The sequence below is a fragment of the Ictidomys tridecemlineatus genome, chromosome 2, assembly GCF_052094955.1.
Source record: "Ictidomys tridecemlineatus isolate mIctTri1 chromosome 2, mIctTri1.hap1, whole genome shotgun sequence".
Classification (NCBI taxonomy): domain Eukaryota; kingdom Metazoa; phylum Chordata; class Mammalia; order Rodentia; family Sciuridae; genus Ictidomys; species Ictidomys tridecemlineatus.
Window position 1 is genome coordinate 76348767 of NC_135478.1, and position 15106 is coordinate 76363872.

A 15106-nucleotide genomic window follows, 5' to 3' on the forward strand; every position below is an offset into this window, starting at 1 on the left:
TGTATAGACAGAAGGTTCTAGCACTCCCCCTCTGTGAGCTGATTAGAAGCAAACGGACAGTGGTTGCTGCTTACTGTTACTGAGAAGTTTGGCTGCCTATGGCAGCTGCTCCCCACAGAGATCTGTTCTCGTCCATCATTCCTGTTACTTCTGTCTGGCAGTTTACAAAGTACTTTACAACGCACTTCATCTCCTGTTCTTTAAGCAAAAAGCATGTGAGCTGAGGGGAGAGCTTGGCTTCAGGAAGGGCCTCTCAGCCTGCGTTTTCTGATTCCTGAACCCCACCTAATCTATTCCTGTCTTAGACACACTTCTAGAATTTAATTTTTAGTTGAGATGTGTTCACCTAACATAAATTCACCATTTTAAAGTGTACAGTTCAGTGATCTTAATATATTCACAAGATTGTGCAACCATCACCACTATAATTCCAGAACGTTTTCATCACTAGGAAGAAACCCATGGGCACGACCTGTGGCTTCCCCTTCCCATTCTGCCCAACCCTAGGTCTCCACTCATTGGCTTTCTCTCCATGTTTGTTCTGCACCTTTCATGGAACTAGAATCATCCGACCTGTGGCCTGTATGTCCGGCTTTGTTCACTTGGCCAGGGTTCCTCCATGTTGTGTGGTGTTTCATTACCTTTTTTTCTTTTCGGTACCTAGCATTGAACCCAGGGGTGCTTAACCTCTGAGCTCCATCACTGTCTCTTTTTAGTTTTTATTTTGAAACAGGATCTCCTTGAGTGACTTAGTTAGGGCCTTACTAGGTTGCTGAGGCCGGCCTTGACCTTGCTATCCTCCTGCCTCAGCCTGCCCCGAGTCGCAGGGATCACAGGTGTGTGCTACCTCGCTCAGTTACTTCATTCCTTTTTTGTGTTTGATAACACTGTCGTACACATGTACCACGTTTGGTTGCACATTTGTTTTCTTTCCACTAGGCCCATTTTAAATTATTATATAAAGTGTCTTTTTTTTTTTTTTAAACCAAGCACCAAGACCTAGTTGAGCAGAATAAAACTCAGCTGGATTTTATTTGACTTTAGTATATCAGCAGCCTTTTTTGCTCAATGAGGAGCAGAGGTTGGCCTGTTTTCAGGAGGGTGAGGCTGTCTTCCAGATGTGAGGCCAGAAGCCGGCTGGAAGGGAAGGCAGGTGTGTGTGGAGTCAGCAGACCCGGGTCCAGACTGGCTCTGCCTCTGGTCTGCCCTTTCTAAGGTCACTTGCCTTCTCTGTGCCTCAGGTCCTCTGAAAGGACTGGGTCACCTCTTCAAGATGCTCTGTAGGGGTAACCGACCTCACCTTGCCTTGCATCAAAGCCCCAGAGCCGACGGAGAATTAAGTGGCTGTGAAGTCTGTACCCCCACGCCCCTTTATCACTCATCAAAGGGCAGCTCCTGGGTGAGTCACAGACACCTCAGCAGCTTCCTGACACTGCTGTCTGTGGGGCTCTGAGGGAAATCACAGCCCTGGGCCCTCTCTCTCTCCTCAGTTTTTTTTCCCTTTTCTTTTTCAATCTGTAGTTATCTCATGCATGAGCTTATCTCAGGTCCTTTGTGGGAACAGGCGGAGCAAAGAGTAGATAAATCAATAGCTTTCAGGAGTGGATCATAACATTGTTATTTTTGACCAAGATTCAAGGTGACCGGTTTTCATAAGCAAATTGCCAAGTGGCTTTGTGGGGGGGCAGCCAGGGTTTCTCTGCCTGGGCCCTGCTGACCCCTGGATCCCGGGGTTCTCTGTTCTGGGGGACTCTTCACGTGCTGTGCCATGCTCAGAGCTTCCCCTCCTGCACCCACTAGATGCCAGTAGCACCCTCCAACAACAAATGCCTCTGGACGCCACCCAGTGTCCCCTTGTGGAGAGCTTCTGGGTCAGAGTGTTAATGTGCTTCTCTGCAGGACCCGGCCCTGTGGTTGGGTTTCACTTCTCCAGTGTGGGGAAGGGACCCTGAGCGCGTGGACGCCTCTGCATGGTGCCGAGCATCATCTCCAAACCACTAGGATTCCGGGATCCTTGGTGTTCTCATTCTTGTTGGAACGGCCACCTCCCTGTTGGGGGTGTGTCCCCTGCTGCACTGGGCCTTCTCCTGGCACCTGGGCCTCTGCCTCGTCCTGCCCTCGGTGGGCCTCCCCTGGCCATCCAGCCTCCCCAGGGCTTCCTCCTCCATTCACTGGGTCTCTGTGTACGTCCCTGGGGTGCGGAGGTGTTTGGGGGGCACGTGTGATTTCTGCTCATTTCTGGAAATCAGTAAAATAAAAATAAGTGATTGGGACTTCAGTCAGAGTGACTTTTGGAGTTCCACCTCTCGGCCTTTCGCTTTTAGAAAATATTGGGTATTACTTCCTTTCATTTATATGAATGAACCAGCAGCCTGGAACCTTCCATATTAAACATTTAAGTCTTTTTGAGAACCAGCAAGAGCGTCTCAGGCCCACAAACGGCCAGCTGCCTGGCGCCCTCCACGGTCCAAGACTTGCCTGGAATGGATTGCTTAAATGTTCTTCCTCTCTGGGCTGTCGCAGGGTTGGCAGAGGAAGTGGATTCCACTAAACACGGCCCCTTCCCTTTAAGAGAAAAAACAAACAACAGCAAAAACAAAAATGAATTGAAATAACCCCGGGTGAGATCTAGAGCAAGTCTGAAGAGCACTGAGTGCTGAAGGACTGTCAGGTGGGAAATGTCCCTGGGGCTCAGCCCTCCAGGCCCTGGGTGGCAGGAGGGTTGGCCTACAGTTAGAAATCTGGAAACTCCTCCCTGGGAATCACCCCAGGGGAACAGCAGACCAGGCTGGCCAGGAAAGGGCAGGGCTGTTTCAAGTGGCCAGGTTTCCTGGACATCTTTATCTCTCCGACACCAGGGCAGAGGGCCGGGCCTGCTGTCTGAGGTTGTTGACAGTGCTGTCTGGCTGTGACATTCTCTTTCTTTCTCCCTAGTTGGAGGCTGGCAGCGATGAAGACCGAAAGTTAAACCTCAGGTAAGGAGGCCTTTCGTTTTTGTTGTTCATTCTTTCTTCCAAACAGGTTTGGGATACTTTTGTTCCCTTCTTAAAGAGAAAACCTCAGAAAAAATACACCAAGTTTTTTTTTTAGTGCTTTTACAATTATTCATAAAGCATACATAAATATGAAAGTACTGCTTTTAAAATCTCCAGGCATGGAGATATGGTCCTGTGACCATCCCAGCTGTTGTGGAGGCTGAGGCAGGAGGATCACAAGTTTGAGGCCAGTTTGAGCAATATAGTGAGACCCTGTTTCAGAAAACGAACACAAAGCTGGGGCCTGGGTAGTGGCTCAGCGGTAGAGCGTTTGCCTAGTACGTTCAAGCCCTGGGTTCGAGCCTCAGCACCATATAAAACAATAAATAAATGAAATAAAGGTATTGTGGCCAACTACAACTAAAAAATAAATATTAAAAAAATTAAAATAAAAAGCTGGGCGCAGTGGCACATGCCTGTAATCCCAGTGGCTCAGGAGGCTGAGGATCGAGAGTTCAAAGCCAATCTCAGCAAAATAGTGAGGCCCTTAGCAACTTAGTGAGACCCTGTCTCTAAATAAAATACAAAATAGGGCTGGGCATGTGGCTCCATGACCGAGTGCCCCTGAATGCAGTTCCCAGTATCTCCAAACAGAAAAATTATGCATGTTTAACTGTAAACACCTTTGGTGGGGGAGGGGGTGTCGTTGGAACTGGAGCCCAGGCCCCTGAGCATTCTGAGCCATGCTCTTCCCCTGACTGTACCCAGCTCTGTACACACCTTTGATAATATGCAATAGCATTTGGAAAAAGAAGGAAAATAATCACCATTATTCTATCAGCTTAGCATTACCATTGTGGACTGTTTTACGTACTTTCTTGTAGATTTTTCCTCTGATGTTTCGTTTTGTTTTGTGTTTTGTTTTTGCAGTGCTGGGGATTGAATCCAGGAGTGCTCTTACCACTGAGCTGCAACCCCAGCCCTTTTTATATTTTGAGACAGGGTCTCATCAAGTTGCTAAGGCTGGCTTCCCACTTGTGATCCTCCTGCCTCAGCCTCCCAAGTTGCTGGGACTCCAGCTGTGTGCCACCACATCTGGCTTTTCCTCTTTTTTTTTTTTTTTAAGAAAACAATTATTTTAATATGCCCTCATTTTTTTTCATACTATTTTTGATAAGGTAGCCTTTTGAGGTAAGCACAGCACTCATTTGAAACAGATATTTAGACCCTAAGTTAAAAGTTAACTTGAGTTTTTTTTTTTTTTTTGTGTGTGTGTGTGTGTGTGCTATCTGTGCTCATTAAAAAAAAAAATCCCTTAAGATATCATCCTCACTTACCAATGATATTTTTTTTTTTTGTTTTTTTTTTGTGGGGGGGGGGCGGTACTGGGGATAGAACTCAGGGGCACTCAACCACTGAGCTATATCCCCAGCCCTATTTTGTATTTTTTTTTAGAGACAGGGTTTCCCTAGTTGCTTAGGGCCTCGCTGTTGCTGAGGCTGGCTTTGAACTTGTGATCCTCCTGCCTCAGCCTCCTGAGCTGTTTGTTTTGTTGTTGGTTTTGCCAAAAATTAAGGTCTTCTCTCTGTTGTTTTTGCTTTGTTTTGTTTTGTTTCGTTTCGTTTTTCTAGTACTAGGATCAAACCCAGAGGCACTGAGCTATATCCTCAGCCCTTCCTTTTTATTTTTTTATTTTTAATTTTTTTTAATATTTATTTTTAGTTCTCAGTGGACACAACATCTTTGTTAGTATGTGGTGCTGAGGATCGAACCTGGGCGGCACGCATGCCAGGCGAGCGCGCTACCGCTTGAGCCACATCCCCAGCCCCCTTTTTATTTTTTATTTCGAGACAGGGTTTTGCTAAATTGTTAGGCTGACCTCAAACTTGCAGTCCTCTTGCCTCTGCCTCTGGAGTAGGTGGGATTAACAGGAGTGCACCTTTGTGTCCAGCAAGCCCTTCTCATTAGGAATTTTTTGGTTGACAGAGGATTCAGCATTTTATTATATATTTCTTTGTACCAAGGAGCCAGTCTTGAAATTAGACCTTGGAATGTTTAAAGAAAAAAAAGTAAACACACTGTCAGGGATATGGTTCATTAAAGACGAATGTCACTTTCATCTTGTGAGGAGGGAGAACGTTAATTGGAAAAGGAAATCGGTCTACAGAAATGACAGTCAACAGTTCATCCCTGAGAATGGGTATGCTCCTGGTTAACTGCCCAGGGGGACGTGGTAGGGACCTGGTGTCCAGGGGTTGAGTCCAGGAAGGGGGATGGACTCTGACTGTGGCACGTGCCATCTGTCAAGGTTCTCTGGTAGAAACAGCGGCCTGCAGAACCCAGGAGCTAGATCCCTGCTCACTGTAGTGTTAGGCTCAGCCCAGGGCAGATGGGCTTCTGAACCCTGGGGATCTGGGTCGGTTGGGGGTTCCCAGGCTGGAAACAGCTGCATTCCGTGGGGGCTGGGCCTGGAGACTGGCCCCTGGTGCGGGGAGAAAACAGGAAGCGAAGGCGGGTGGTGAGGAGGAAGATGGGAGAGGGGCTGCTGGGGCTGCTGCCACCCAGGGCGGGGTCTCCCCAGCCCCCTCTTCCCCTCTTGTTCAGGAGATGACCTTGAGCTGCTACCTAGACCTCCCTGGGGGTCATGCTAGCTGCCTGTGCGGTGTTTTGCATTGTTTGGAGTTAAGAACTGTAAGTGGCGGTGGGTGACATGGAGAGGTCTATGTGGCCCTTTCTCAGTAGGAAGGAGCCCCTTCCTCTTCGTTATGAAAGTGGGGGAGTTATCCTCAAAACCCCCTGGAGGGGCTTCTCCCAGGGGGAGGCGAGACAGTGTGGTCAGAGGTGGTCACAGTGACACTTCTGTTGCTTCTGGCCCTGCGTGTACCCTCCCTCATCACCTTTCTGTAGACCAGTTCACTTGTCCTGTTCATTTGGCCCTCTTGGACCTGGACTTGAGGGAATGTGGCTGAGAGCGCCCAGGTCCCAGGTGGCTCCAGGGTTCCACTCCGAGGACTCCTTGCTGACTCTCAGGGCAGGAGCTTCCCAGGACGCCCAGTCCCTGCCTGCCATGATGACCACGGGATGGGGCGGCCCCTCCTCTCAGTTTTTCCAGCTCACCCCCAGCCCCACCTTTCAGGCCAAGGTCTCTTCCTGCCTGCGGGTCCTCCCAGCCCCCAGACCCTCCTCTGTCCCTTTAACCTTTGAAACTCTCAGGCCGCCCTCATTTGCATTCTCAGGCCCTGTCAGCCTGTCTGGGGGAGAGGTCAAGGGTGGCCAGCTGTTTCTGTTTGCCTGGGGCCAGGGGAGTCAGGGCAGCAGATTCTTTGCCTCCATGATCCTGGAGGGACTCCACCGCTGTTTAGCTTCTGGGGTGTGGCCGGAGACCCAGGGCGTGGGGGTTCCTCTCTCCTCTTTCCTTCCCTCTGTGTGTCCTAGAGTCAGTGCCCTGTCCCTCGGTCTCCATCCTGGGATGTAACCAACTGTGTATTTACAATATTCAAGAAAAAATAAGGTGCCAGGCTTGTCACAGTTGCTGCCGCGGGCTGCACTGAACCTGGACGACTCCCTTTTTAACATTTTTCATGCCGTGTTCCCTGAACAATGTGGTAGAGCTTTTGCACTGCGTCCTCGTTGCCTAGGGGACCTAAGTGCCCAGGTTGTGTGGGGTGGTACGCCTTTTATATCTGGGATGGAGGTCTGCAGTTTGTGGTGTCCTTAGGGTGTCCTGGAACCAGTGCCTGTGGGTACCAAGGGACACCTGTAGTGGTCACATCTCTTGGTGCATCTGAGGAGTCACTGGCTCGACCCTGGGCAGCCGTTGCTGAATCCCGGAGACTGGGTCTTCTGGGCGCACCTGCCTCCTCTTCTTGATCCCCCTATCTCCCCTGTTGTGTCGCTGGGCCACCCATCACCCCCCTGGTGGAACCCCTGTGTGCCTGTGTCCTCCCCCTTGGGTCCCACTTCTCTCTGTGTCCCCCATCCTCTTGACCTTGCTCTTTGGGGTCTGACAGGGCTGTTTGCGCTCCCTGCCCTGCTCTGCCCAGGCCACCTGCCTCCTTTTCCAGCGCCTCTTTTCCTGTTGGCGGCCAGAGGTGCTCTCAGGTGTGTCCAGCTTCCCTCAGAAGCAGGCAGCCCAGTTTCCATCCTGCCTCCTGCTGCAGGTGTGTGTGTCCCATCGCAGCGGTGACAGTGCTTTGCCTGCACACAGCATTTACTGGTTGGGAGCCATGGACTTTGGACCCTGCAGTTCACTCCAGGCAGAGGAGAATGAGGGCGCAGCCACCAGGCCTGTGTCTGGCTCTGCCCCGTGCCAGCCGTGGAGTCCCTCTGCCCCGGCTCTGGTCTGGGAACAGAGGTAGCGCTGCTCCAGCTCGGCACCTCTGTGAAGCTCCCCCAGAGAGTCCGGTGCCTCTGGGCTCATTTGTTCCGTTGGGTCCTGTGTCTCCATAGTGTTAGTTGTTTTTTTTTTTTTTTTTTTTTTTTAAAGAGAGAGAGAGAGAGAGAGAATTTTTAATATTTATTTTTTAGTTCTCGGCAGACACAACATCTTTGTTTGTATGTGGTGCTGAGGATCGAACCTGGGCTGCACACATGCCAGGCGAGCGCGCCACCACTTGAGCCACATCCCCAGCCCCCATAGTGTTAGTTCCCAGCGCGGAAGAATCAGCTGGAAGAACCAGCGGGCCACCTCCCTGCTGGCCACCTCCCTGCTGGGGCTGCATCGGGTCCTGAGAGGGCCACCTCTGGATGCTCTGGCTGGGAGCCGGCTGCTTCCGTGCCAGGCACGTCCCCACGAGATGTGGTCAGGGATGCGCACGGCACGGAGTCAGCGCCGGGACCTGACAGCTCCTCTGCAGGCCTTCTGGGAAGTGTCTCAGGAACTGACCCTCTCGTGCCGGGAAGGTGATGATGTGGCAGTATAGCGTGGGGCCCCCCTCCGTGCCCTGCTTTCTGCCTGGGCAGATGGCTGCGGCCCCTCACGGGACCCTGTTGGACGCAGCGCTCCTCCACTGTGGGGTCGGCTGTGGGAGCGGACGAGCAGATGGCCCTGCTGGCAGCGGCTCCTGACTCCCTCGGCACCCCAGGAGCCGGCTCGGCTTGGCACGAGACGTAAGTGGTTGTATGCCAGGCAGGGCACTGGGAGGTGATGGGCTGTGTTGTCCCAGAGTGTGGGCTGCAGCGAATGGTTGTCTTTTTTTTTTTTTTTTTCAATACTTATTTTTTAGTTGGACAGACACCTTATTTCACTTATTTATCTTTATGTGGTGCTGAGGATGGACCCAGGGCCTCCCTGTGCTAGGTGAGCGCTCTCCTGCCCAGCCCAGCCCAGCCCATGAGTCCAGCGCAGCCCATGATTGGGTGTTTTTCTTTAATCTGTTGTTTCCAAATCACGGACATGAGAGTCGCGGAGTCCTGTGGTCCTCTTTTTGGCTTGTCCTGGCAGACGTGGGTCTCGTGGTGAGCTGGGGTGTCCTGTTTTGCTTGGTTTCCATGGAGGACTTCGATCCCTCCTGCACCTAGCTCTATACTTCTCCCCTTTTGGTCTCGACCCAGAGCTCCACGGGGATCCCCGTTCTCCTCACAGCTTCTGGGAGTGTGGTCGTCAGGGCCGGGTGGGGTCGACGTCCTCAGCAGACCCCACTTCCCTCTCCTTGAGCACCCCTGGTCACCTGCATCCCCGGGTTCTGCTCTGCTTGTGTGGGGTCATGACCCCTGTTGTTTTCTGTCCAGTTAAGTCCTGCCCTGTGGAGCCCCGACACCGGGTTCTGCATCCTGTGCTGGAGGTCTGTCACCTAATGCCACTGTACAAGTTACCACAAACTTTTTTTTTTTTAAAGAGAGAAAGAGAGAGTTAGTTTTATTTTTTAGTTCTCCGTGGACACAACATCTCTGTTGGTATGTGGTGCTGAGGATCGAACCCGGGCCGCACGCATGCCAGGCGAGCGCGCTATCGCTTGAGCCACATCCCCAGCCCACCACAAACTTAATAGTTAAGACAACACGTGTCTGTTGGGCTGGGGGTGGCGCTCAGTGGCAGAGCACCTACCTTGCATGGGGGAGGCCCTGGGTTCCATCCCTAAACCAAGAATGCCGGTGCACGGGTGTCCTTGAAGTTGCCGTGGGTCAGGACCTGGCGTTCAGCTGGTCTTCTGCTGGGCTCTCCTAGGCTGCGTTCGGGTGTTGGCCGGGCTGGGTGCCATCTGCAGCTCGGGCTCTCCTTCCAGGCTCCTGCGGTTCTGGGTCAGACCCATGTTCTTGCAGCCGTAGAGGTCGGGGTAGTCCAGGCCAACAGCTGAGGCCCTGCACCTCCCTGATCACGACCACACCCCAGGTCCACACCCCAGGCGGGGGCTCACCCAGGGGTGCCCCAGGCAGAGTTTGCCTGCCTGCGAGCCCATGTGCGAGAGCCTGGCTCAAAGTAAAAACAACAGAGGGCTCGGGTGCAGCTCAGTGGCAGAGTGCCCTGGGTCCATCCTGGGTCCCCCTCACCCCCAGAAAAGAGAGAGAGGACACATAAGCAAGGGGATTTCAGTGCCCCATGTAGGGAGGTGCCGAGATGGACAGCGACGCCCCACAGCCCTGGGGAGGGAGCCCAGGAGCCCCCGCACCCACAGGCTGCTCCTGCTCTGGGCCCGGGCATCTCCTGGACTTGCCCCACTTGAATGTGGTGCCCTGGGGTGTCACCTTCAGTGACCTTTACACCGACTGGCTTTTCCTAGGCATTGGCTTTGGGAAATGATGGGTCTGTGTTTGTCCTTGCCCTGTCCTTTGTCACCTTGTCTAGGGTACTCTGTGACCTTGGGCAGGCTTGGTTTCAAAAGGCCAAATAGGAGCTCAGGGTGCGGCTCAGTGTTAGAGCGCTGGCCCCGCCTGGCCCCTGGCTCCATCCCCAGCACCACACACTCTCTCTCACACACACACACACACACACACACACACACACACACACACACACGCACATCCCTAGCACCCCCACCCCACACATACACACACGCACAGGCATATCCCCAGCAACCCCCCCCCCACACACAGGCACACGCACGAGCATGCACCCCGCCCCCCATAATGGCCAGAATAGCGTGCCCCTGTAGGGCTGCCATCAGAATCCAAAGCTCCAGCGACACGAACCTCTTCCCATCATAAACATTCAGCAGATGCTTCCTCCTGTCCCTCCTGGGGTGCAGCTTCTGGGAGAAGGGACTGGACGGCCCTGAGGTGTGTCCCTTGTCCTTGGCAGCCAGCTGAGGTGAAGGGAGGAACCTGGTCTTAGACCAGGCGGGGCGGCCAGAGCCAGCCTAAGGGCAGCACCTTCCTCGCCTCCAGCCACCGCCCTGGCCCTGGACCAGCCGTGGCTGCCCGAATGGACTCGTCTGTGTTCAGTTTTGCACTGTGCAGCTGACCAGGATCCTGGACCGTGTCCAGGAGTCGGGGGACAGAGGGCTTCCTGCCATCTCCCTCTGTGCTTTGGTGATGGAAGTGCTCGGAGATCAGTGTCCATCGCCTCTGACCTAATCTGCCTGCTCTGGGGCCACTGTCACCACATGGTTATTGAGCTCCTACTGTGTACCAAGCCACGCAGTGTTGGAGAAGCCGGGGGGGGGGGGGGGGACACCACAGTGGGTAGGACACGACTCCTTCCCACGTTGGCTTTCTGCCGGAACCCGGCCGTCAGTGGGGTGAGGAAGAGCGTCGCCTGTTCCTCCCGTCCTCCCGTGGGGTTCTGCACCCCTTCTGTGCACAAGTCCCATAAGGGGGTTTTAAAAACAGTCCTTCCCAGTCTCAGGACACGATGACCAAGCCCCCCAAGGCACAGCCTGCTTTCACAGAGCAGTAAGTGGTGCAGCCGCGACTCCAAAACCAGACTCTGCCCGAGATCTCCGCGGTGTCTCTGGCTGTTCTCACTCAGCTCTCACCAGGCGGCAGGACAAGGCTCCGTAGGGCTCTCCCCTGCTCCGCCAGGCGCTCAGGACCAGTCAGAGCCGGGTGCTCTCAGCAGGTCCTGCCCCCCACCCCCTCGTCCACCTGGAGCTCCTGTGGGACTGGCAGACACTGGGTGTGAAAGGTGTTCACGGGTGCCTCTTGGTGCAGGCTCTGGGTTGGGACCTTGTGCACTGGCTCCTGCTTCATACCCGACGAGCAGGTGACATGGGGACTTACCCAGCTTAGGCAGCTGCTGCTCAGAGACCAGAGAGACCAGAGAACCCGGAGCTGCTGCCGGACAGGCCTCTGCCCAGGACCTGCATCCTCTGCTGCACTCTCCGCAGAAGACCTGCAGGGCTGTGGGCTCTGTGTGCCTTGCTGGCCCCACCCCTGGGTCCTCACAGGTCACCCCGGGGTCCCCATGGGTCACCTCTGGGTCCCCCTTGGCTCCACCTTTTTTTTTTCTTCTTTTTTGGTACCAGGGATTGAACTTGGGGGCACTGGACCACTGAGCCACGTCCCCGCCCTATTTAGTATTTTTTTAGAGACAGGGTCTGGCTGAATTGCTGACCCCTCCTCGCCGTTGCTAAGGCTGCTTTGAACTTGCCATCCTCCTGCCTCAGCCTCTTGAGCCACTGGGCTCACAGGCGTGAGCCACGGGCCTGGCTTGGCTCCACTGGTGAACTTCGGGGAGTCTTGGGGAGCACAGACTCGCTCACGAAGCCCTGGCCGCCACACCATGGGGCTGTTCTTGCAGGTGGGATTCCCAGCAGCCCGTTGGATCACTTGGTTTTTAAATCAGAATTTGCCTTTAGTATTAATATTTTTCTAAATTGGAGAACTCGGAGTGGGGACAAATGAGGACGGAGACGTGAAGACTTGATCTGATTCTGTCAGAGCTTCATCAAACTTGTTCAAGTTGACTTACACTGAATTTTGCTCAGATCTAGTAGATTTTATTAAACTTTTTAAATCCCAGTACCTAGACTGCTAAGGAATACCACTGGGCCCTGGTCTCACACTTTCTGAACTCTTAGCATCCCTTTCACAGGTGACAATGGTCCCACTAATCATCCTTCTGGCAATGGGGCAAATCTGTGAGAGGGAGTCACCAAACTCAAGTCCTGTGTTGAGACATGTTGTCTGCTGTGCATCTTCAGGCAGGTCACTTCTCCTCTCTGGGTCCCTGTTTGTTGTGTAAAGTAGAAAGACAGATTAGCTTATGGTTTCTAAATCCAGAAGTGAGAGTCCTCAGACCCACCAATCAGCAATCTAGTTTTGGGTTTATATTAGTCTTCCAATCATGCCTGTAGGTATGTGGCAGATTGTCAAGAATTATATTCCCAAGATGAAAACAAAGTCAAACAAAGTCGTTACTTTATTTATTTGTTACTTTGAACTCGGGGTCCCTTCACCACTGAGCTACATCCCTAGTCCTTTTAATTATTTGACAGAGTCTCACCAAGTTGCTGAAGCTGACCTCCAACTGAGATCCTCGCCAGGTCTCTGGGGTCACGGGCGTGAACCACTATGCCTGGCTCACCAGCCCTTTTTAAATTTTATTTTGAGACAGGGTCTTGCTAAGTCGCTGAGGCTGGCTTGAACTTGTGGGCCTCCCGCCTCCACTTCCCAGGTAGCTGAGATCACCGGCCAGGCTGGCCCCAGGCTCTTTTTAAATAGACTCTGTTCTAAGAAGGCAGTTAGGTGGCGCTGCTGGCCAGTGCTCCCCTGCTCCTGCTCTGGGCAGGGCTGGGCGGGCCAGGAGTTCTCCTGGGTGTTAACCCAACCTGGGCCTGGGGGCCTGGGGGCCGTGGGAGGGCCTGGGGGTGTGGTCTGCAGAGCCCAGAAGTCACTTGGCAGTCCCAGGCCCCTCAGGCCCACCCAAGCCGGGCTGTGCTGCCTGCTGCAGGGGGGAGTCTGGGGGTGACTTTCACATCTGGGTCGCAGCCACTGGGTTCTCGGCTGTCTGTGCTGCAATGGGACTCCACGGGGACTCTGTAGGGACTCACAGGCAGCCCAGGGCGCTGAGGGGTCTCGGGTGAAGCAGCTTGGTGAGGGGGAGGGTTTGTTTAGTTATTTGCTGTATTCATCAGGAGCTGGGCCAGTGTGGGCTTAGTGCCTGCCCTGCATTCCTGCTGAGTGCTGGGGATTCTCTGTTGAACCCCATCCCCACCCCCAGGGTCACTCGCGGGCTGTGCCTACTGTAGCCTTTCCAAAGAGAGTTGAAACAGTAGAGAGAAGAGTGGAATCTAACTGGGACATGGAGAGAGTAAGGAGATAAAGGAAAGTCAGGAGAAGGGTCACATGTGGAATGTGTGGTTTAATGTTGGTAGTTATTACAGTTTGGCTACAAGCCTTACTTTGAGCTTCCTAGTAGGCAGAGCAAAGAGAGAAACAAGATCAGTTGCTATAAAAACCACAAGAAACAAACAACAACAGAACCCCAGCAGGCCAGTTCCTCTGTAGAGCTCTTTCTGGTTGATGCTGTGATGCTCATAGGAGCCCCCGAGCGGAGGCTGAGCAAGGCAGGTTGTCATCAGTGTGGCCTGAGGCCCACAGGAGAGCCGAGGCTGCGTGCCCATGCCACCAGTTAACCTGGTGATTTGTGGTCTTGAGAGGTGAGGTCAGCAGCAGCGCTCGGTGCCAAGGCTGCTGGCCGCCTGAACTTGTGAGCAGGATGCTGAGTCACGTCCTGCCGGACCGCAGCCTCCCGGCTCCATGTGCCTCCACAATGGGAGGCCCACTGCTCCCACCTTGTGGTCTCCGAGCAGGAAGAGACCGCACGTGGGAGGCCCTCAACCCCTGGACAGGGAGACTACGAGGAGCCAGCAGAGCCCAGCTGCCCACTGCTCTGTGCACAAAGCAAGGCCACTGCCCAGCAGAGGGCAGGGGGCGCAGGCAGGGCGCTGGCTGGTGAGGGTCAGGGAGGAGGCGGGGCCAGGAGCTGTGCCAGTGACAGATGGGCGGTGGGCCAGGGTGGGGCGCTTGCCTGGTGTGTCCCATCCCCAGCACTGGGGGGAGGGGGCAGTGACCTACCAACATAGAAAAATGACACTTGTGGTGGTTTACCAAACTCCCAGTAAGTTAGATTTTTAAAAATCACATTTTAAAACTTGAAATCATTTCAAACTCGCAGAAAAGTTGCTCCAGGACCTCCTTTGGTAGTGAAGGGATATAGCTCAGGGTTGCTGGGTGCGCTCTGCTGTCCTGTCCCAGGGCTGCAGTCGGGAGCCCCCGCAGCTGTCTCTAACCCCCAACCCTCTGGCCCAAGACCCTGGTTAGTCGTGGGAGCCTGAGGAGTGTCTGAGGCTCCTCCTGCGGAGATTCGGGGAGTGGTCTCTCGCCGGAGAGCCGGTGGGGGAGCTGCGTCCGGTCCTGTCCAGACCGCGGCAGGGCTTTGGGTGCTGCTCCACTGTATAGTTACTCTTTAAGAAGATTTTGGGGGGGGGTTACCAAGGATTGAACCTAGGGGCACTCGGCCACTGAGCCCCTCCCCAGCCCTATTTTGCACTTTATTTAGAGACAGGGTCTCGCTGAGTTGCTTAGGCCTCACTGTTGCTGAGGTTGCCTTTGAACTCATCATCCTCCTGCCTCAGCCTCCAGAGCTGCTGGGAGGACAGGCATGTGCCACTGCTAAGAAGTATTTCTTGAGAATGTGCCTTGAGTCACGTGGTGCCCCGCCCTCCGCAGTGCACTCTGCTTGGTGTGTGTGTCTGTATTCGGCCTCGATCATCTGTGCGTTACCTTATTGACCTTGATGTCTTGTGGCCCTGGTTTGGCCAGTGGGTCTCCTTCAAGCTGCTGTCCACGGTCCTCCTAACCCTACACCAGTCTATCAGCAGCTCTGCTTTCTGAGACCTGGGTCTCAGCTTTCCTTCTGCCCCTCCGTGCCCACCTCTGGGCACAGTCACTCCTCCAGGGAGCCCTGGTCACTTCCAGTGGAGAATGGCATTCAGGATGGACAAGGCTGTGCGGGGTGCCGTGGGTGTACTGCCCAGGCCTTCCCACCAGGCCGGCCCCGAGTGGACTGTGTCCACAGCCCCCTTGACCTCGTTGTCTGTAAATGTGTCGAAAACCCTGGTCCAGGTCTGAATGGTCTTTGACCCTATTTTCCCAGGGTGTCACTTCAGCAGAAATACAGTGCTGACAAGCAGAGATGCCAAAGCTGGAGTCCTGCTGCCCTCTCCTGCTTCTCTGCTCCATGACCCCAG

At 53.9% G+C, this 15106-nt stretch overlaps 1 protein-coding gene across 10 annotated transcripts in view; it reads left to right on the forward strand.

Moving 5' to 3' along the window:
• The window catches only part of Ssh1 (slingshot protein phosphatase 1), a 64490-nt gene that overhangs the window by 1242 nt on the left and 48142 nt on the right, over positions 1-15106 (forward strand). For 4 of the 10 annotated variants that reach the window (XR_013434662.1, XR_013434661.1, XM_078038964.1 and 1 more), the window contains exons 2-3: positions 1242-1399; positions 2935-2975. The exons of 1 other annotated variant lie outside the window; for it this stretch is intronic. Coding sequence is in view for 4 of the 9 variants with exons in the window: in XM_078038964.1 (XP_077895090.1) it covers positions 1274-1399; positions 2935-2975 (167 nt within the window). In the remaining 5 variants the exon portion in view is untranslated. Of the gene's footprint in view, positions 1-1241; positions 1400-2934; positions 2976-3905; positions 4167-4351; positions 5176-15012 lie in introns of those variants that run through there. 5 more of the 10 variants (XM_078038959.1, XM_078038963.1, XM_078038960.1 and 2 more) reach the window with 4 other exon arrangements.